This window comes from Ailuropoda melanoleuca, unplaced genomic scaffold, assembly GCF_002007445.2.
Source record: "Ailuropoda melanoleuca isolate Jingjing unplaced genomic scaffold, ASM200744v2 unplaced-scaffold7480, whole genome shotgun sequence".
NCBI lineage: Eukaryota > Metazoa > Chordata > Mammalia > Carnivora > Ursidae > Ailuropoda > Ailuropoda melanoleuca.
Genome location: NW_023250281.1, coordinates 448,899 through 472,793, shown reverse-complemented (window position 1 = coordinate 472,793; position 23,895 = coordinate 448,899). Strand labels below are relative to the sequence as shown.

Genomic DNA, 23,895 nt, shown 5'->3' with positions numbered 1-23,895 from the left:
CTGGATAATGAAGAGAGTTGAGCCTTATCATTTAAGATGAAAACCTTCTTTTGTTAGTATCCCAGCTTTGCTGCATCATAATTTACAACCTTGAGTAAATTACTAAACTTCTCTTAGATTCCTTTATTTAATAAGCAATGTTACTATTACACTTTTTGAGGAAATGCTATTATACTTGCAGAGGAAATTATTATTACTGGTGAACTTTTGCAACCATATTGATGGGACAGTCACATTCAGTCCTGGTAGCTCACTATTATTACTATTAATAATAATAATTAATTATGTCAGAGATTCTGCCATTTGCTCAAAGTAGTGATGTTTTCTAGAATTTGGAATAGTCAGCCTTCTAGTTATATCTGGTCATCCTTTTTACCCTGAAAATCATTCTGAAAACTTGCCATCATTTTTTCCCCAAGCCCTCTCTATCACCCTCAATTTGGTTCCAGATATTCAGTGTTTTTGTTTGTTTGTTTTCTTTTCTTTTCTTTTTTTTTTTCATATCTTCAACCTGATGTAATCTGCAGTCACCCTTGTCCCTAAGCCATCACTCTCCACCTCTTATCATGATGCTAGAAATCAGGACTCTTCCAGAAGTGATTATCACCTGATAACTGAATCCCAAGTCCCTTAAAATGGGATAGTACTGATGACAGTACGTTAAATTCTCATCTTGATCCTTCACCTCAATGCCATGTAGCTAAACATTGATCTCTTCCTGGAGTTCCTTGCTCAGTTGCCAGGTCTCATCAAGGGTGTAGACAAATCATGGGAGAGTGCACAAACTATAATTTGTTCAACATTACTTGTTCTCTGACTCACTGGACTGAACGATTTGTGTAAGTTATTTTATCTTTGATTCTTTCTATGGGTTAATTGTACTGCTCTCATTTTACAGGTAAGAAAGTTACCACTTAAACACTTTTAGAACTTCTCATGATCTAAATAGTTAGTGATCTATAATGTTTTAGTTATACGAGGAGAATAAATTCTAGAGATTTGCTGTACAACGGCTGACAACACATTACTGTGCATTTATAATTCTGTTGACATGATAGATCACAAGTACTGGTGGGGACAAAAGGGGACATAAGGAAACCCTTGGAGATGATGGATGTTTATTACCTTAATTGCAGTGATAATATCATGGGTGTTGGCATAAGACCAAGTGCATCAAATTCTATACATTAAATGTGTAGGGAGGTCTTGGTATGTCAGTTATTCTTTAATGAAGCTCTATTAAAAATCTAATACAATCACATGTTTGTATAATATTCCAAAAGCTCTAGTTCTTTGGATTCCTTAAATGTTTTACCTTCTTCTTGGTATCTCTTTTCTTAGAAGGATCCTTTTTATTTATAGTTATTTATTTATTTATTATTTATTATTTATTTATTTATTTATTTATTTATTTATTTTTAGATGAAACATTTTACAAAGGCAGGATCATGTATATCCTTGAAATTCTTTTTTGGATACAATCATCCATCATTCTCATTTTTTGATGCAAGTGATTCTGATGTGTAACTTAAACATCTGCTCATCTCCTTCCTGGAATTCAGCACCATTCATACTGCCTATAAATATTGGGCATGTTTGTTGATTTATTTCTAAGCTTTCTTAATTAAAAGTATGAACTATTGTTTCTGTTGATTAAAGTCGTAATTTTCCAATATTTTATTTTTTCTCCCAATATGACTGACTTTGAGTAATACATCCACTCTGAATCATACATTTGTACTGTCAGCTCTCAGTATTAAAATTTTATTTTATTTTCTCAAAGCTAGCTCAGCGTCTAACAAGAAATAGATGATTTATACCTAACTGTTGAATTAATGGATACTTAGCATCACCAGTTTATTGTTTTAAAAATAAGTTTATAATAATAAATATAGTATATATTATAGATATTTATAATAATAAATATATTATAGTCCTTGGTTTCAGAAAACATAAAGATCAGAATTCAGGAGATTCTTTGTTGTCAACCTGAAGGAATTGTCATACTATGTATTCAAGGAATGATCATAAAGGAGCTATGAAATCGTGTTGATAAGATTGGTTTTATTTTGAGCTGCTTCAGAATTTAAGTGATAAAGGAGATATGGGAAAGGGTGGGCTTTTGCAGATTTGTTCAGATATCCCCCAGGTACCATCTCTGGTGAGAATAATATACATTGTTTATACTCCTGAAGAATGTGCAAAACTCTCTTGCTGCAAATATTCCCCTTGGAACCAACTAACACATATTCCCAAGTGTTATTTCAAGAGATTTATGCATCCTCCATATTGGGTTGTTTTGCATGTAAATGTAATGTTTTTTTTTTAGATTTTCCTAATAATATTACACCACATAATCATATAGGTGAAAAAGTATCATATTTTAATGTGCTGATGATTCAAATGGGGAGCTTGTTCAAATGTGGATTTTGTTTAGCAGATCAAAATATGTCCTGAGATTCTGGTTTTCCAAAATCCCCAATTGATGTTGATGCTGGTGCTGCCAGGGTGTGGATCCACTTAAAGTAACAAGGCAATATAATACACTTTACTTGCTAGATATGTATTTCTGGGTCTTGGATAACAAGGTGGGCTTTCTATATATCCATGCTTTCAAAACTTAAGATAAACCTATTTTAGGAGAATAAATATATGTTGTGCTTTGAAGTGTACCAAATTCTACCTTTAGCTTTGTAGCAGACTAAGTAAGGAACCTCAGATTTATAAGCTGTAGGGACTTCAATGCTTACAAGGTAACATTATTCAATGTTTACTCCATCATCATAAAATGAAGATAGGATATAAAAATGACATAATTTCATACATGGATGGGATGTCAAAATGATAATGTGTGGAAAGATGTCTAAGGTACTGCATGGTGACTATAGTTAGTAATCCTGGATGACATAATTGAAAGTTGTTAAGAGAGTGGACTTAAATGCCTCACCACACACACACACACACACTCACACACTCACACACACACAAAATCAAACAAAAAAATCATAATTACCTGATATGATGGAAGTGTCGGTTAACCTTTGACAACCTTATTGCAAAATATACGTAGGTTAAATCATCATGTTGTATACTTTAACCTTACACTTTGTTATAGGACAATTATATCTTAATAAAACTAGAAAAACCACAAATGAAATTGACATAATTGGTTGGTTTCATTTTATTTGCATTATTTTGCAAGTTTTTTAGTGGCAAAGAATGCAGAAACACATCACCACAGACACAGCTACACAAAGCACATAGCAGAATAATCTGTTACAGGTTCTCTTTCGGCAATTCTCCCAAAATTCTCATAGAATTGTAATTGATCAGTGGTGTCATTATTTGGTGACATTTCAAACACCTTTATTAGTAACATTTTTTTGACTTTCTAATTATTTTAGTATATTTTTGGCACTCATAGGTATTTAAGAGACTGCTCCCTAGATTTCTGATCAAGTAGGAGTTATCAGTTAGAAAATAAATTAAAGCATGCTCCTGATCTTTGATTCTGAGTTTGGTAAATCAAAGATCAATTTCCAGAACAAAGCTTGGGTACTCTGAACAAGAGAAATAGTTTATGAAAGATACAAGTCTTTCATTCAAGAAAAATTCAGGCAAGGCAGTGGTAGCTGGGATACCAGGGACAATTTCCTCCATGAGAGGAATCCATCTCTTCACAGGGCCATCTACTTGGTCCACCATATTTCCTAACAATATCCCAGAGGAAGGGAACAAAGATGTTTTACCTCACAAGATTGTGAACTCTACACTGTGAATTCATAAGACTGTTCAGCATACATGCAAACACACACAAAATACTTTTGTTTTCTGATTATAAAAGCAAAACACTCTCTTTATGAGATTATATGCACGTTAAATTTTAATGAAAATTAATCTATTATTGACTTTTTGTGATATGGATGTTTATGTACACTTGAAAGCAACATTATGCCCTGGCCTTTCTGGAGGGAAATCTTTGATCCCACATTAATATATGGTCTTGTCTTCCTATCCTAGGGGCAACTTTGATACTTCTTTCTGCAAATTTTCCATATTAAGTAGTATTCTCAATTTAACTGTTGGATTTCCAGGTGACCACAAAAAGGCCCAGCAACTGAATCTTTGAAATAGACATCTGAACACAAAGCCAGATATAATAGTGTATTCTAAGTATGTACTGTTGATAAATTATTTGAATCATCAATGCAATCCAGAAAAATTTATAGAGTATCATGTGACATTCTGACTGAAACCAAAAGTACAGCAAAATATTTTGCAGTAAGTTTTTCCATATCATGAGCCCACAAGGCCTGGCCTTCATTTCTCCTGAGCTATATACAGCCCTTCCACAGCCTTGGATCCCTAGATATATCTCCTACTGAATATTTCTAAAATGTATCATCTCTTTCAGCAAGTCAATGTCACCATGTCCAGAATTCCAACAGATTATTGATAATGGAAAGGTACTATAAGAAATTAAATGGTGTAAATATGTATGTAATGTACAAAGTGTAATTAAAACTCTTGGAGAAAGAGTTGAGTGGGTTCAAATTTTGGATGCCTGCTTGGAGTTAAACTGTAAGAGTGAAATTCAAAGCAAGAATAGTAAATCTAATGTCTTTGAGTAATAAGTGGCTCTCTGAAGTAAAAATTATATTTCACTATGATTTTATTTTTTTAAAGATTTATTTATTTATTTTGAGTGAGGGAGGGAGACAGAGAGTGAGACCACACAAGTGGGAAGGGCAGAGGGAGAAGGAGAGATAATCCCAAGGCGACTCCACGCTCAGCACAGAGCCCGACAAGGGGCTTGATTTCATGACACTGAGGTCACAACCTGAGTCAAATCCAAGAGTTGAATGCTTAACTGACTATACCACTCAGGCATCCTTATAATTCTAATTTTCTCAAATTTAAGTCCAGCCCTCCTTCATAGCCTCCAGGAATGAATTTACATTTTTATAGACAAACAATATAAAATAGCAAAAACCTGCCTTTCTATACACATCCCCTGGGAATTCAGATGGAAGGAAATCCTCAGAAATGAGGTAAATTAAGTGAGTCAAAATTGGGAAATTCATGCACATCACTGTCCAGGCCATAGCAAAAACAAAACAAAACCAAAACAAAACAAGCAAAAACAACAACCTGGCTAAAAGAAGTTTTTCCTCTGTTAAGAGTGTCACCATCTTCTCAAGAGTAATTATAATTATCTGCATCCTCGACCTGCCCAGAAAAGCCTTCAAATATTCAGGTTGTATGTTAAAATCCACTGAATGGAAAAAAAACAAGGGGCGGTGCAAGATTTCGGTCTGGAGAGAGGTTGAATTATTTTTTCACATGTCAATAGGCCATTTCCAACTGTTCAGCAGGTTGTCTAATTGCCCTTGTTGCTTATTTTATTAAATTATTTCAATAAAATTATTCATAATTTTAATGAATATATGTTTATCAGATATATTGAATACAATTATTTTGAATACTTCAGATGTATTATTTTGAATATACTCATTTAAAAAGTTGACTTATTTTTCTTATGTTTTTAAATATTCATATCTATTATTTAATATCCAGGGTATTATCTGAGCAGATTTGAATGATAATAATGACCATCTTTTGTTTTGATTTTAATGGGGATCCTAGTAGTAGATATTTAATTATGTTAACAAAAACATTTTCATATGAGTAATAATTCATCATATAGGATATACAGGTATTCACAAAGAAGGAATACAGAAGTTTGTAAATATATATTTAGCCTTCCATAAACAATCTTAGCAAATATTTTGAACTTCAATTTCCTGATAAAAGAAACCATGCTCCAGTCACTTCCAGGTACATTTGGTAACAAGTGTTCTCAATTTCTTCAGTATATGTTGGAGCCCATCAGGATTTGATACCTTCCTTTTCCAAACCTGGGTCTTTGGGTTTATCATTTTTGCCTGGAAAATGGGCACACTGAGGAAGGGGAAAGGAGAGGGAGGAGGCATCAGCCCACAGTCACCCTGGATTAACTTCAGTCGAAGTGTGCAATTACTTTTTTCTTATCTTGGAAAACTGGAATGTATAGCCACAGACTTGAGTGTACCTTGCTGACTCCAGCCATTCTTCACCTCCATGGCAAACTGAACATTTATTCTCCGAATGCACAGTCTCTTTATAAGTTCCATCCCATTTTTCTCTAGGAAAATGTGATTGTGTTGATAATGCTTCTGCAATAGTTTCAGAAATCCAGGAAATGTGGGGTTTTTACTAGGCTTTCTATGTCCCTTTATCCCCATATAGACTCTCTTTGTATTCCCCCTTCCATTGGATAGGAGGCATATCTGATGTGCTGCAACAGGAACAGCAGGAGGGAATAGTCCCGAAGCCACATCTACACCACTACAAGAACACCAGTTGAAAGCTTTCCACAAACTTTCCCATTTACCTGGACATTACACAAATTTCTCTGGTCTCAAAAAAATCCCTTTTTATGTTTTTTCCCCCTTAGTTTACATTTCAAGTGTTTAAGTTTCAGTTAGCACACAGTGTAATACTGGTTTCAGGTGTAGAATTTGGTGATTAAACACTTAACACACAACACCCTGTCCTCATCACAATAAGTGCCCTCCTTAATGCCCATTACCTTTTTAACCTAACCTGGCACCCATCTCCCCGCTGGTAATGATCCATTTATTCTCTATATTTAAAAGTCTATTTCTTAGTTTACATCTGTTTTGTTTTGTTTTTTGTTTTGTTTCTGTTTTGTTTCCTAAATCCACATAAGAGTGAAATTATTAGGTATTTGTCTTTCTCTGATTCATTTCATATGGCATAATAGACTGTAACTCCATCCATGATGTTGTAAATGGCAAGATTCCACTCTTTTTTATGGCTAATATTCCACTGGGTATATATATTTTCATTCATCAACTGACAACAACTTCTCTATTGTAGATAATGCTGCTATAAACATCATGGCAAGTGATGTAGTTTTTCATTCTTTGGGTAATTAGCCATAAGTGCAATATTGTATCATATCTTACTTCTATTTTTTAACTTTCTGAGGACCCTCCATAGTGTTTTCCAGATGGGCTGCGCCAGTTTGCATTCCCACAAAAATGTAAGAAGGTTCCCCTTTTTCCACATCCATTCCAACACTGGTTGGTTCTTGTGTTGTTGATTTTAGCCATTCTGACAGGTGTGAGGTGGTATCTCATTGCAGTTTGTTTGTTTGGTTGGTTGGTTGGTTTGGTTTATTTATCTATTTTAGAGAGAGAGAGAGAGAGAGAGAGTGCAAGCAGTGGGAAGGGGGAGAGGGAGAGAGAGTCCCAAGCAGACACTAGGCTGAGTGTAGAGCCCAACTCGGGCTTGCTCCCATAACCCCAAGATCATGACCTGAACTGAAAACAAGAGTTGGACACTTAATCAACTGTGCCACCCAGGTGTCCCATCCGTTGTGGTTTTGATTTGTATATCCCTGATCAGTGATACTGAGCATCTTCTCGTGTATCTGCTGGCCATCTCAATGTCTTCTATGGAAAAATGTCTATTCATGCCTTCTGCCATTTTTGTTTAGATTTTATGTATGTATGTATGTATTTAGAGTATGTGAGTGGAGGGAGGGGCAGAGGGCGAGAGGGAATCTCAAGCAGACTCCGCACTGAGCACAGAGCTTGACGTGGGGTTTGACCCCACAACCCTGAGATCATGACCTGAACCAAAATCAAGAGTCAGACATAATTGAGTTACCCAGGCACTGCTACCAATTTTTAATTGTATTATTTGATTTTTGGATATTGAGTTTTGTAAATTCTTTAAATATTTTGGATACTAACATTTTATCAAATATGCAATTTTAATTGGTTTATTTGGCTTTTGGATGTTGAGGTTTGTAAGTTCTTTATTTACTTTAGATATTAATCTTTATCAAATATGTCATTTGCAAATATCTTCTCTCATTTAATAGGCTGCGTTTTAGGTTTGTCAATTGTTTCCCTCGCTGTGCAGAAGCTTTTAATTTTGATGAAGTACCAATAGTTTACTCTTTCCTTTTGTGTCCCTTTCCTCAGGAGACACAGCTAGGAATAAATTGCTATGGGCAATATCAAAGAGGTTGCAACCTGTGATCTCCTCTTTTTGGTGGTCTCTTATCTCATATTTAAACAATCCATTTTGAATTTATTTTTGTATATGGTGTAATAAAGTGACTCAGTTTCATTCTTTTACAAGTTGCTGTCCTGTTTCCCCAACACTATTTTCTGAGACATTTTCCCATTAGATATTCTTCCCTGCTTTGTCAAATATAAATTGACCATACAGTTGTGGGTTCATTTCTGCATTTTCTATTACCATACTGTCTTCATCACTATAGCTTTGTATTAGAATTTTAAGTCTGGAATTGTGATGTCTTTACCTTTGTTTATATTTTTCACAGTTGCTTTGGATATTCAGGGACTTTCCTGGTTCCATACAAATTTTAACATTGTTTGTGCTAGTACTCTGAAAAATGCTGTTGATATTTTATAGGGATTGCATTAAATATATAAATTGCTTTGGGTAATACAGACATTTCCACAACATTTGTTCTTCCAATCCATGATTATGGAATGTTTTGTTTTGTTTTGTTTTCCTATTTATTTGTATCAACTTTGATTTCTTCCATCAGTATTTTATAATTTTCAGAGTACAAGTATTTCACCTCTTTGGTTAGGTTTACTCCTAGTTATCTTATGTTTTTTGGTACAATGGTAAATGAATTGATCCCTTGATTTCTCTTTCTGCTGCTACATTATCGTTTTATAGCAATGCAACAGATGTCCATATGTTGATTCGTATTCTGAAAATTTGCTCAGTTTGTTTATCAGTTCTACCAATATTTCGGTGAAGGTTTTCAGGTTTTCTATATAGATTATCATATACAGCTATTGAAAGTTTTATTTCTTCCTTGCCTATTTGGATGTCTTTTATTTCTTTTTAAACTTTTATTTTATTTTTTACTTTTTTTAAGGATTTTATTTATTTATTTGATAGAGGGTGAGAGAGAACACAAGCAAGGCAAAGAGCAGGCAGATGGAAAGGGAGAAGCAGACTCCCCAGTGTGGGGATCCATCCCAGGATCCTGGGATCATGACCTGAGCTGAAGGCAAATATCTAACTGAATGAGCCAGCCAGGTGCCCCATTGTTTCTTCTAAAAAAATATTTATTTATTCGATATATAGAGAGAACTAGAGAGAGAGTAAAAGCAGTGGGAGGTGCAGAGGGAGAGGGAGAAGCAGATTCCCTGCTAAGCAGGGAGCCCAACATGGGATTCAATCCCAGGACCCCAGGGTCATGAATTGAGCCAAAGGCAGACACTTAACTGAACCACCCAGGCACCCCCTTTTGTTTCTTTTTGTGACTCATTGCTGTAGCTGCAACTTCCAATATGTTAAATCACAGTGCTGAAAGTGGACATCCCTGTCTTGTTCCTGACCAAAGAGGAATAGCTCTCTGTTATTTACCAATGAGTACCATATTAACTGTGGGTTTTTCATAGATGGACTTTATAATGTCAAGGTATATTCCATATAACCTTACTTTGTAGAGAATGTTTATCATGAATGGATGTTGTACTGTGTCAAATGCATTTTATGCATCTATTTAGGGTATAATATGTTTCTTATCCTTCCTATTATTAATGTGGTATTTATCATTGATTGATATGTGAATATTGAACCATGCTAGCAGCCCAGGAGTAAATCATGCTGGTCATGGTGAATGATTCTTTTAATGTATTGTTGGATTCTATTTGGTAGTATTTTTTTTTTTTGGTCCAAATTTTTATTTAAATTCTAGTTAACATATAGTGTAATATTGGTTTCAGGAGTAGAATTTAGTGACTCATCACTTATATATAACACCCTGTACTCATCATAACAAGTGCCCTCCTTAATACCCATCATCCATTTAGCCCACCCCCCATCTAGCTCCCTCCATTAACTCTCAGTTTGTTCTATATAGTTAAGGGTATTTTATGGTTTGCTTCTCTCTCTCTCTCTCTTTTCCCTTCCCACATATTCATCTGTTTTGTGTCCTAAATTCCACATGAGTGAAATCATGTGGTATTGATCTTTCTCGGACTCACTTATTTGGCTTAGCATAATACACTCTAACTCCATCTACATTGTTTCAAATCACAAGATTTAATTCTTTTTATGCTGAGTAATATTCCATTGCGTATATCTATATCTATCTATGTCTATATCTATATCATCTATATCTACCTATATCTATATCTCACATCTAATTTATCAATTCATCAGTCAATGGACGCTTGGGCTTTTCCCATAGTTTGGCTATTGTTGATAATAATGCTATAAACATTGGAATGTATGTACCCCTTTGAATCTGTATTTTTGTATTCTTTACAAAATGCCAGGTAATATGGTTGTTGGGTTATAGGTAGTTCTATTTTTAATTTTTTGAAGGACCTCAATACTGTTTTCCCGAGTTTCTGCACGAATTTGCATTCCCAACCACAGTGTAAAAGGGCTCTCCTTTCTCCACATCCTTGCCAACATCTGCTCTTTTCTGCGTTGTTCATTTTAGCCCATCTGCTAGGTGTGACATAGTATCTCATTGTTGTTTTGATTTGTATTTCCCTGATGATGAGTGATATTGAGCATTTTTTGATCAGTTAGCCATCTGAATATCTTCTTTGAAAAATTTCTATTTATGTCTTATGCCCATTTCTTGGTTCGATTTTTGTCTTGGGGGTCTTGAGTTTAACAAGCTGTTTATAGATTTTTGGACAGTAACCCTTTATCAGATATATCATTTGCAAATATCTCCTTCCATTCTGTAGGCTACCTTTTAGTTTTGTTCATTGTTCCCTTTGCTGTGCAGATTTTATCTTGATGAAATCCCAATAGTTCCTTTTTTTTGTTTGTTTCGCTTGCCTCCAGTGATGTATCTCCTTTGATGCTGCTATTGCCAAGGTCAAAGAGTTTGCTGCCTGTGTTATCCTCTGGGATTTTCATGGTTTCCTTGTCTCACATTTAGGTATTTCATCCATTTTCAATTTGTGTGCATGCGTGTGTGTGTGTGTGTGTGTGTGGTGTAATAATGTGGTTCAGTTTCATTCTTCTGCATGTTGTCCACTTTTCCCCACACCATTTGTTGAAGACTGTCTCTTTTTCCATTGGATATTCCTTCTTGCTTTGTCAAAGATTAGTTGGCCATATACTTGTGGGTCCATTTCTGGTTTTCCTATTCTGTTCCACTGGTTTATCCATCTGGTATTCATTTATTTATTTATTTTTTGCCAGTACCATACTGTCTTGGTGACTACAACTTTGTGATATAGCTCCATATCCTGAATCCTGATGCTTCCAGCTCTTTCTTTCTTTCTTTTTCTCTTTCTTTCTTTCTTTCTTTCTTTCTTTCTTTCTTTCTTTCTCTTTCTTTCCTTCCTTCCTTCCTTCCTTCCTTCCTTCCTTCCTTCCTTCCTTCCTTCTTCGGATTGCTTTGGCTACTCTGGTCTTTTGTGGTTCCATTACACATTTTTGGACTGTTTGTTCTAGCTCTGTGATAAATGCTCACAGTATTTTGATAAGAATTGCATTTTATGTGTATATTGCTTTGAATTTTATAGATATTTTAGCAATGTTTGTTCTTCTAATCCATTAGCATGCAATGATTTTCCATTTCTTTGTGCCTTCTTCAATTACTTTCATAAGTTTTTTATAGCTCTCAGAGCACAGGTCTTTTTCTTCTTTGGTTAGGTTTATTCCTAGGTATCCTATTGTTTTTGTTTTTGGTGTAATTTTAAAAGAGATAAATTCCTTCATTTCTTTTTCTGCTGCTTATTTAATTGGTGTATAGAAATGCATCAGATTTATATACATTTATTTTATATCCTGCAACTTTACTGAATTTGGATATCAGTTCTAGGATTTTTTTTTTTTTGATAGAGATTTGCAGGTTTTCTACATAGAGTATCATGCCATCTACAAATAGTAAAATATTGCCTTCTTCCTGGCAAATTTTGATGCCTTTATTTATTTATTTTTGTTATCTGGTTGCTGAGGCTAAAAATTCCAGTAGTATGTTAAATTGTAATGGTGAGAGTGGCCATGCTTGTCTTGATCCTGCAATTAGAAGACAAGCTCTCAGTATTTCCTCATTGAGAATGATATTAGCTGTAGGTCTTTCATATACGGTTTTTATGATGTTGAGTTATGTTCCATATTCCCCTACTTCATTGAGGGTTTTTTTTAAATCAAGAATGGATGCTGTATTTTGTCAAATGCTTTTTCTGCATCTATTGAGAAGTTCATAAGGTTCTTATCCTTTCTTTTATAATGTGATGTGTCACATTGATTGATTGATTTTCCAATATTGAACCAGCCCCGCATTCCAGAAATAAATTCCATTTTATTGCAGTGAATAATTATTTTAATGTACTGTTGTATTTTATTTTCTAGTATCTTGTTGATAATTTTTGCATCAATGTTCATCAAGGACATTGGCCTGTAATTCTCCATTTTAGTGGAACCTTTGTCTGTTTTTGGAATTAAGGTAATGCTGGCTTAGTAGAAAGCATTTAGAAGTTTTCATTCCATTTATATATTTTTTGGAACAGTTTGAGAAGAATACATATTGAACTCTTCTTTACATGTCTGGTAGAATTCCTCTTGGGAGCCATCTGGCCATGGACTTTATTGGGAGATTTTTGATTAATGACTCAATTTCTCTTCTGGTGATGTATCTGTTCAAATTTTCTATTTCTTCCTGTTTCAGTTTTAGTAGTTTGTATGTTTCTAGGAATTTATCCAATTCTTCTATATTGAGCAGTTTGTTGGCATATCATTCTTTATAGTATTCTGTTATGATTGTAATTCTGTCATGTTTGTTGTGATATCTTCTCTTTCATTCATGATTTTATTTATTTGGGTCCTTTCTCTTTTGTTTTTGATGAGTCTGGCTAGACATTTGTCAGTTTTATTCTTTCAAAGAAGCAGCTCTCAGTTTCATTGGTGTGTTCTACTGGTTTGTTGTTTTTCGATCTCATTTATTTCTGCTCTAATCTTTATCATTTCCCTTCTTCTGCTGGCTTTAGGCTTTATTTGCTGTTCCTTTTCTAACTCCTTTAGGTGTAAGGTTAGGTCGTGTATTTGAAAATTTTCTTGCTTCCTGAGGTGGACCTGAACTGAAATATACTTTCCTCTTAGGACCACATTTGCTGCTTCCCAAAAGTTTTAGACTGTCACGTTTTCGTTTTCAATTGCTTCCGTGTATTTTTAAAGTTTTTTTTCTTTAATTTCCTGGTTACCCATTACTTCTTTAGTAGGATATCCATTACGCTCCATGTTTTTGTGGTTTTTCCAATTTTTTTTCTTGTGGTTGACTTCAAGTTTCATAGCATTGTGGTTTGAAAATATGCGTAATACGATCTCAATATTTTGTATTTGTTGAGGGCTGATTTGTGACTCACTATATGACCTCATCTGACTTGTGACCCAGTATGTGATCTATTCTGGAGAATGTTCCACATGCACTTGAAGACAACGTGTATCCTGTTGCTCTAGGATGAAGTGTTCTCAATATATCTGTTAAGTCCAACTGGTTCAGTGTGTCATTCAAAGTCCTTGTTTTCTTGTCGATTTTCTGCTTAGGTGATCTGTCCATTGCTGTGAGTGGGGTGTTAAAGTCCTGTACTATTTTTGTATTATCAGGTAATATCTTTATGTTTTTATTAATTGATTTATATTTTGGGTTTTCCTCAGTTTGGGACATAAATCTTTATGATACTTAGATCTTCTTGATGGATATACCCCTTATTGCTATGTAATGCCCTTCCTCATCTCTTACTACAGTTTTTGCTTTAAAAATCTAGGTTGTCTGATATACGTATGGCTACCCCAGCTTTCTTTTGGCATCCATTAGCATGATACATAGTTCTCCATCCCCTCACTTTCAATCTGCAGTTATCTTTAGGTCTAAAATTAGTATCTGTAGGCAGCATATGGATGTATTTTTTTAATCCATTCTGATTCCTTATGTCTTTTGATTAGAGCATCTACTCCATTTACATTCAGAGTGATTATTGATAGAAATGAATTCCATGTCAGTATGTTACCTATAAAGTTGGTGTTTCTAGTGTTGTTCTCTGTTCCTTCATAGTTGTTGGGTTTGGTCTTTTTTTTTTTTCAACACCTAAAGAGTTCCCTTTAATATTTCTTGCAGGGCTGCTTTAGTGGACCTTAACTCCTTTAGTTTTTCTTTGTCTTGGAAACTCTTTACCTCTCCTTCTATTCTGAAGGACAGACTTGCTGGATAATGTATTCATGGCTGAATATTTGTCCCATTCATCTAGTTCATTATCACATGCCACCCTCTTCTGGCCTGTCAAGTTTCTTTGGAGAGATGTGCTGTGAACTTGATCTGTCTTCACTTGTAGTTTAGGGACTTTTGTTCCTCTTGCTTCTTTCAGGATTCTTTCCTTGTTCGTGTATTTTGTCCATGTCCTGTGAAGGCTGGCTTTTTTTTTTTTAATTTAATGAGAGTTCTCTGTGGTTCTTGGATCTTGATGTCTGTTCCTTTTCCAGATTAGGAAAGTTTTTGGCTATAATTTTCTGAAATAAATCTTCTGCCCTTTTTCCTTTCTCTTCTTGTTCTGGGAATCCTATGGTATGAATGTTATTATGCTTTAAGGAGTAACTGAGTTCCCTAAGTCTACATTTGTGTAGACTTACTTGTGTAGACATTGTGTGCCCTACTTTCCCTGTTCTTTTCAGCTTCATTATTTTCTGTATTGTTACCTTCTAGATCACTGATTCATTCCTCTGCTTGTCCATCCTCAATCTCATTGCATCCATTTGGATTTATATCTTGGTTATAGCATTTCAATTTCAGCTTGTGTAGTTTTTGTTCATTTTCCTTTACAATAAGGGGTTCTCTAGCATCTTCTGTGCCTTTCTGAAGCCCAGCTAATATCCTTATTATTAGTGTTTTAAATTCTGTTTCAGACATCTTACTTGTATCTGTATTTATTAAATCCCTGGCCATGACTTCTTCCTCTTCTTTCTTTTGAGATGAATTCCTCCATCTTGTCATTTTGTCTGGGTCACTGTTTTTTGTGTGTGTGATGATTAGGAAAGCCTGATGTATTCCTGCTCCTAAAAGTAACAAAAAAATAAATAAAATAATAAAATAACTAAGACAGCAGATCCTATTTCACCTATAGCTGAAGGTTTATAGCACTCTATGATCAGTAGGGTTGGTGTGTGTGAAAGGTCTGTGCTGATGTTCCGGGGGCGGGGCGTGTTGTCTGATTCCCAGGTGGATTTGCCTCAGTGGAGATGTACCTACATAGCATCTGGAGTGGGGGTTTGGTGCAAGCAGCTCTAACCTCCGCTAGGTGGCACTGCTTTGCTCACTGAAGTTAGTCAGTGTTGTTGAGGAAAGTGCCTTGCCCACCTCTTGTCCCTGGAGCTGGGAGTTCCAGCCTGCCAATCCATAGGAAGCCCTCACAGAAGAGCAAACTATCACCTCTCTTGTATGTTTGGTTTCTGCTAGGTCCCTGCTTTCACACTGCCTGTATCTGAGCTGTCCACCTGCCAAGTGGCAGAGTACATCTGATTTATCTCAGGCTTGTGACTGGATTTTACAACTCCAAATTTTAGAGATCTGCATGGTGTGAACCTGTGCTCATCCCCTGGGGGAGCATCTCTCTGCACTCTGGCCAGTGCAGGCTTGTCCCAGAAATCATTCCTGTGACCACATAGTGGTTCGAACTTTATGACAAAGTGCAACAAAAAGCCAGCACCAAGCTTTGCTGCCCTCAGCTGGTGTCTTTGTTCCAATGGTTGTGAAAAGGGTATTACAGTGGTGCTGCCAGGTCTTTCATCCCTAGAGAGGCTGTGCTGCCACTCCTAAATGTACTGCATGTGGTGGAACAGTTTCTCCCTGTGTGACTCATGGGATCCTCAGATCACCTGCCCAGTTCTGGGTTTGTGCCCTCCTTCCCCACCAAAGCACCACCAAGTCCTCCAGGGCATGACCGTGGTGATAGCACAGACTTCCAAAACATCAGAATTTGCACTCTTCTTCTTATGAAAACTTCATATAGTCAGCCCTCTCCTTTTCCCAGTCAATGTTTTGGGGACTTTTTTTTCCTTATGCAATCCCCTACATGTGCTTTTGCTCTTTCTCTCTCTCTCTCTCTCTCTCTCTCTCTCTCTCTTGCTCTTGCTCTTCCCTTCATGATCAGGGTTGCCTCTCCTTCACAGAACCCACAGTTCTTTTCTTCCCCAAATCAACTTTCTGCAGCTCCTACTTTCTACAATGTGGCTATTTTTCTACCTCTAGTTGTGCAGTTTTGTTCTTTCAGTCTTCAAAATGATTTTTTGCATCTTCAATATTATCTGATATTTATCTAGCTGTGTTTGAGGGATGAGGTAAGCTTAGGGTTCTCCTAATCCTCCACCATTTAATTCCTCAAATAGTCTGTCTTTTTATTTTTTTTACCTTTATTTTTTTAAAGATTTTATTTATTTATTTGTCATAAAGAGAGAGCTAGCAAACACAAGTAGGGGGAGTGGCAGGCAGAGAGAGAAGCCTGATATGGGACTCGATCCCAGGATCCTGGGATCATGACCTGAGCAGAAGGCAGACGCTTAACTGACTGAGCCACCCAGGTGTCCTGTTCTGTCTTTTTAAAGGGAGAGAAGGCCAGCCTGTTTAAATGCTGAGGAAATGATCTGGCAGATAGGAACCATTGTTAATTCAGGCGAGTAAGAAAGTGTAACACCTGAAAAACTTTCCACTGTATGGGAAAGTGCAGGAACTAAAGCATGTGTACAGGGATTTACCTTAATCCAGGAAAAAACTTTTTATTTTGAGTAAGATGTAGGAAACAGATTCAGAGAAATTGAAGGTGGTAGGTGGGGAATTTAGTAGCCTGAGTATCTGGATATTCCCATTGGAGGATTTCAGTTTTGTTTTTTCCTTCAGAAAAATAGATCTTTGGCTGAAGTCATAGGTAGACAAGGAAATGTTGGAAGCTTCCAAAAGAGAAAAACATATCAAATAGTCACTGAGGAAAATGGAAGAGTAAATAGATGAACAAAAGTTTCCACAGCACTAAAGACACACTGGAATTAATGGTTATGAATTTTAAAATGACAACATTATGTGTGTCTCTCATCTTCTTTATTTCAAAGAAGCTCAGTTATCACAGGTGGATGTTGCCTTTAATCAGGACTAGCTCTTAAAATAAATGAAAGGAAAGCAAAGAAAGGTGACATGTTGAATGCATACAAGATACATGCTCAGTGGCAGAGCATGGTATCCAACAAGACAAGAAAGGATGCCAATTGAGGTACAGGTTCGCTCAGCACAAAAAGCTACACACACACACACAGACAGAAAGAGAGAGAGAAAGAGGGGGGAGAGCACAAGGTACCCATAATTACTGTTTGAGAAGAGAATGAATAAACTTCCCTAAGATGTCATAGGAGATATGCTATGTCTGATTGTTTATCAGACAAACCCATATGTATGGAAAGAAAGTCATTGATTTCATATATGTCTGCTTTTAAAAAGAACTGTTATTCTTAGTTTCCAAATTTGGTTTCCATCAGAGGTGTTTTTGGTATGTTCTTTCCTTTTCTTTTCTTTTCTTTTCTTTTCTTTTCTTTTCTTTTCTTTTCTTTTCTTTCTTTTCTTTCTTTTCTTTTCTTTTCTTTCCTTTCTTTTCTTTTCTTTTTTTTCTTTTCTTCTTCTCTTCTTTTTTATCTTTGGGCCCGACTTCTAAATTTCAGAGAACAAAATCAGTGGAATTTGCTGAGGTTCTTTCCAAGATCTAACATCCACATTCAGCTTGTGATAACAAAATATTTTTTATAAAACCAAGGTGGAATTAACATTTGTTCCTGTAAAGTGTTGTACACAAAGATCTAAACTATTTTTAAAAATTAATCTCTAAACTGCTAAACATCAATAGCTACAAATATTTGGATGCCTTGTGTACTATTTTTCCAAAATATTCTCCCTTCCATTGGCAATGAAGCCCCCAAAATATGTCCAATGACACTGAGTTTCAGCTGCTAGGATTCCAGAAAATTTTTGAATGCCAGACATTGGCTTTTAGCCATTTCTCTGTTCATCTACTTTCTCATGATCACAGGGAATATTGTCATTATTGCAGTGGTGAGCCAAGACCAGCGACTATACTCATCTATGAAGATATTGCTCAACTATCTTTCCTTTCTGGAGATCTGGTATACATCCACTATTGTGCCCCTTTTCTTAGCCATTTTTCCTCCCATGGCCAAGCAATCTCCTTCCCTGCCTGTACAGATGGCACAGCTTCATTTCTTTGTGTTCTTTGGTGATACTGAATATTCTTTTTTCTGGCCATGATGGCCTATGACTGATATCTGGCCATCTGCAACCCACTCGACTACTCTTCCCTGATGAATCCTGAGATCTGCACCAGGTTGGTGGCAGTCTCCTGGTTGACAGGTGTTGGCACAGGATTTCTGCCCTCCCTAATGATTTCCAAGTTGGATTTCTGTGGTCCTAACCAGATGAATCATTTCTTCTGTGACCCCTTTCCCCTCATGCAGCTCTCATGTTCCAGTGTGTATATCACCAGGATGACCATCTTTATCCTGTCAATTGTAGTGCTGTGCATTTGCTTTCTTCTTACACTTGTGTCCTATGTTTTCATTGTGCCCACAGTATTGAGAATACCTTCAGCCTCTGGCCTGATGAAGACCTTTCCCACAACTGGATCCCATGTGGCTGTTGTCACTACTGTGGGACCATGATCTCCATGTATGTTCACCACAATGACCACCTGTCACCTGAAATCAACAAGATCATTTTTGTCTTCTACACTGTGGTGACCTCTCTGTTGAACCCTGTTATCAATAGCTTGAGGAACCAAGAATTCAAAGATGCTGTTAGAAAAGAAATGAAAAAAAAAGTGTGGTATCTATGGAATAAGAGTGAAGGGGAGTTTGGTGTGTGTGTGTGTGTGTGTGTGTGTGTGTGTGTGGTAAGGAAAATTAGCACAGGATATATAATGGATTAAGTTTGGGAATATGTGAGTGGCAGGTTCAGAGCCTTCAAACTAGAATGGAATCCTTGATGCTATGTTGAATTTCATAAGCCATAATGAAAGAGTTTCTTCATGGCCCCTTTCCAACAACTGCTAAAAAGATAAATTGCCTCTACCAAATCATTTTGGGGGCATTTTTGTCCTTTGGCACTGTTTTCCAACTTCTGGTGAGATTCTAATCATGTGACTCGAGGGCATGATGACTTCTCGCATTATTTTTAGATTTTACAGGAGAATTTCTCCTGAGTTCATAAAGGATATGTGCAGAAAGTTATACATCTTTCAGATACTGATAGGAAACTGGCCTTATAGATTCAATTCTTTGTGCTACTGGGACCTATTAAATGCCTGTGGAATAAAAAAATGAAAAAAAGAAAAGATATATAAACTATTGTTGAAATAAACTATCTCCTCATGACAAGAACAAAGGATTTTTTTAATGGTCATGATTCTTTTTTTTAATGTTTTTTAATTATATTATGTTAGTCACCATACAGTACATCCCTGGTTTCTGATGTAAAGTTCGATGATTCATTAGTTGCATATAACACACAGTGCACCATGCAATACATGCCCTCCTTACTACCCATCACCAGTCTATCCCAGTCCCCCACCCCTCCCCTCTGAAGCCTTCAGTTTGTTTCTCAGAGTCCATAGTCTCTCATGCTTCATTCCCCTTTCTGATTACCCCCCCTTTCTTTATCCCTTTCTTCTCCTACAGACCTTCCTAGTTCTTATGTTCCATAGATGAGAGAAATCATATGATAATTGTCTTTCTCTGCTTGACTTATTTCACTTAGCATTATCTCCCCCAGTGCCATCCATGTTGCAGCAAATGTTGAGAACTCGTTCTTTGTGATAGCTGAGTAATATACCATTGTATAAATGGACCACAACTTCTTAATCCAGTCATCTGTTGAAGGGCATCTCGGTTTCTTCCACGATTTAGCTATTGTGGACAATGCAGCTATGAACATTGGGGTGCATATGGCCCTTCTCTTCACTAAGTCTGTATCTTCGGGGAAAACACCCAGTAGTGCAATGGCTGGGTAATAGAGTAGCTCAATTTTTAACCCTTTAAGGGACCTCCACACTGTTTTCCAGAGTGGCTGTACCAAATTGCCTTCCCACCAACAATGTAGGAGGGATCAAAGTTTTTTTGAAGTGCCTAAGATTTATCTATAGAAACTTAGACATTTTAATGTTTTCTGTTTAATAAAATCCTAGGAACAGAAGGAAGGATGGAAGGAGTAAGACAGGGGGAGGGAATTGTAAGTGGAGGGGAGGGACAGATGGAAAGGGAAGGAGAGAGAGGGAGAAGGGGAGAGAGAGAAAGACAAAAGATAGAGGGTGAGAGAGAAAGGGAGAAAGAGAGAAGGGGAAAAAACAAAGAAATAAAGTAAGGAAACTGGGGAAAGGGAAAAAAAGAAGGGACAAGGAAGAAAAGTGAAGGGAACAGATAGGAAGAGAAGAAGGCAGGAAGAAAGGAGTCAAAATTTCTTTTATTCAGCCAATATTTAGAAGACCTTTGGTACTCCTGCCTACTATCTCATTTATTAATTCCACAGTTATTTTCAAGCGCTTTATATATGCCATCCTCTTGCTGCAGTCTGAATTGACCAGGAACACAATGTTAAAGAAATGGCCAAGGAAGATTTTGCCATAATGGAGCCTCTAGTTTTGAGGGAGAGATATATGTAATGACTTATAAAAGGAATAATGGATTTATGTTTATTTGTGGTGTTAGCTGTGAAACAGTAAAGTATAAACTGGTGTATTTACATGGAACAATAAGGTCTGAATCAACATAGAGCTCTAGGAAAGCTTTCTATGTTGATGTTGTACTTTAACCTATACTTTACAGATGAGGAGATTAAGAATGGAAGTAGTGTCTCAGGCAGAGAACATGGCATGAATGTCAGGAGAAGAAACCTGGGAAACGTGGGGATGGAGGAAGGAGATGAGTTTGTGGAGAAAGACAAGAGTTAGTTTCTGCCTGTCATTAAAAGCCGTATAAGGGATTTTGCATTTTACATTAAGACAGTTGATGAATTATCAAAGGATATCAAATAGGAGCTGACATGATACATTCTGCATTTGCAAACCTCACTGCTGTTTAGAGAAAAGAGTGACAGAAAGCAAATTTGCTGGTATCATAGCATTAACCCACATGGGAGAGAAGCTTGGCTTGATTGTAGGTTTGATGATGCCTGACAGATGGTAAGGCTAAGAGTGTAAATTCTGGACTCATTCACTCATTCCCATGAGCGGGGCCAGTTTTTAGTCTCTTCACAGCTTACTAATCCATTTGTGATATGTTCCACATCAATCCCTGAGCTTTAGGGGTAAGTGCACTTTAACTCTTTGGCACATGTTTTTGGTTCTTTTGGTTCTTCTGATTCTTTCAAATGATACATTGGAATCAGAGCTAGAACAGGAAGTGGATGGCTCTTATGTACAGAGAACAAACTGTGAGTGGTAGAGGTGAGGCAGTAGGGGGTTTGTTAAATTGGTGGTGGGTATTAAGAAAAGAAGTTGTTTTGATGAGCCCTGGGTGTCATATGTAAGTGATGAATTTGCTAAATTCCACTTCTGAAACTAAAAACAAACAAACAAATACGTATTTTTAATTTCCTTTATTGTGTTTTTTTTTTAAATCTCTGATTGGTTCTTTTTTATTTCTGTGTTAAGAGTCTCACTGATGGGGCACTTGGGTGGCTCAGTCAGTTAACCATCTTCCTTTGGCTCAAGTTATGATCCCAGGGTGCTGGGATAGAGTCCTGAATTGGGCTCCTTGCTCAGCAGGAGCTTGCTTTTCCCCTATGCCTGTTGGTCCTCCTGTTTGTGCTCTCTTTTTCTTTTTGTCTCTCTGACAAATAAAGAAAATCTTTCAAAAAATTTAAAAAAAATGAGTCTCACTAATGCCCTTCACTCTTTTCCCAGGTCCTCTGAATATCTTTATGATAATTTAAATAATCTCTCAGGCATATTACTTATTTCCATTTTGCTTTGGTCTCTTGCTATGGGTTGGTCCTATTTTTTCATTTGGCAGATTTTCCTCTATGTCTTCATTTTGTCTAACTTTTCTGTATCTGTTCCTCTGTGTTAGGAAAGTTAGCTACACCTGGTGCTTCATGAGTTTCTCCTTATGTGTGTTGTGTGTGCTTTGCTTTTGAGTCTTGGTCTCTTTTTCCTTTAGTCCAATGATCTACAGAGGCCCTATTTGCCTATTATAGGCAAGGGTTATTCCCCAGTAGGGATGGGGCATGTTTTAACAAAGTTTAAACATGTTTAAACAAAGTCAGTGTTGTGGTCCCCTTGGGAAACGAGACCTGCACCACTGCTGCTAGAACTGAGGTCCCACAAAACATGTTGATCAGGAGATACGGTGTTAGCGTGGTTTGTGTTGGTGTTTTGAGTCAGGGGCCTGCAGTGCATGGACTAACAGGAGCATGGCTTAGAGTGTGGCATCAGAGGTGATGCATGAGTGTGTGTGTGTGTGGGGGGGGTTGTTGTAAGTAAGTTAAGTAAGCAGCATAGGCCTAGCGCTGGTTCCTGCAGGAGACCATTGTTTATGTTGGGATTGGGAGAGATCAATGGCACCTGCTACTCCCTTTGTTCCTGGAGGGGTCTCCATTTGATCCCTATCTTTCTGGGCCATGATCTGAGATGAGAAAATCACTGCCCCGGGAATTTTTCAAACTGCTTGCTCTACAGTACATCTGCAGGGGCTGTTTATAGTGTTGTTTCTTTAAGTGTGAGAACCTAACTTCCTAATGTCCTCTGGGCTCTCAAAGCCTAACCCACTGATTTTTAAAATTCCAGGCTTAGGTCCCAGTGGTTGTAAACTAATGAGATTCAGTCTGCCTGCCTTTCAAAGTGAAAAATTATGGAGATTCATACCCCCCATTTGTAGGCTCCTTTGTGTGAATGTCTGTTTTCCACCTTTCTCTGTGCCATCAGCTCCCTCCCCACTGTGAAAAACCAGAGTCCGCTTTGCTCCCAGAAGTCATCACCCTTCCTACCTTCTTCAATGTAGATTCCTCTCTACCTTTATTTATGACATTTGTTCTGCCAGTCTTTGGGTTGTTTTCTGGGTTATTTTCACTACCGTGAAGGTTATCTAATTGTATCTGTAGTACAAGGTAAGTTTAGGGTTCTCCTCCTTCGCCATCTGCCCAGCAAACCTGAAAGACTGAATTCTTTTATCCTAATGTCAAGAACAAAACAAATTAAGGATGGGTTCACTTTTGTCACTTTTATTCAACATAGTATTGGAAATAGCAGTTGGAGAAATTAAACAAGTAACAGAGAAGGTCTATACTCACAGATAACATAATTTTAAATATAGAAAACCCCAAATAGTATATTAAAAAGTAATAGAATTAATTAATTCAGCAAATCATTTATGGTATAAGATTAATATCTAAAAAACAGTGTGTGACTATATGCTAGAAATGAATAATCTGAATATGAAATTGCATGGGTAATTTTGTATGTCAACCTGGCTGGGCCACAGTGCCCAGATATGTGGTCAAATATTAATCTAGATGTTTAACAATTAAATGAGATTAACATTTAAGTCAGTGGACTTTGAGAAAGCAAAATTTTATTCCATGATGTGGGTGGGCCTAACTCAATCATTTGGAGGCTTAAATGGAACAAAAGATTGAACTCTCTTGACCAGGAAGGAATTGCTAGCAGAAGATCTTCAAACATTACAGCAGTAGCTCTCTTTTGTTTCCAGCACGCTGGACCACCTACCAGATTTGGGAATTTGGCTTGCAAGCCTCCATAA

The 23,895-nt window shown here is 36.7% G+C and overlaps 1 protein-coding gene across 1 annotated transcript in view; it reads left to right on the top strand.

Moving 5' to 3' along the window:
- The window catches only part of LOC100477347 (olfactory receptor 11L1), a 31,221-nt gene extending 7,326 nt beyond the window's left edge, over positions 1–23,895 (top strand). Inside the window, 6 exon segments of the mRNA XM_019807650.2 lie at positions 18,042–18,120; positions 18,122–18,373; positions 18,376–18,784; positions 18,787–18,953; positions 18,955–18,999; positions 23,845–23,895. Of these exon segments, the coding sequence (XP_019663209.1) occupies positions 18,042–18,120; positions 18,122–18,373; positions 18,376–18,784; positions 18,787–18,953; positions 18,955–18,999; positions 23,845–23,895 (1,003 nt within the window).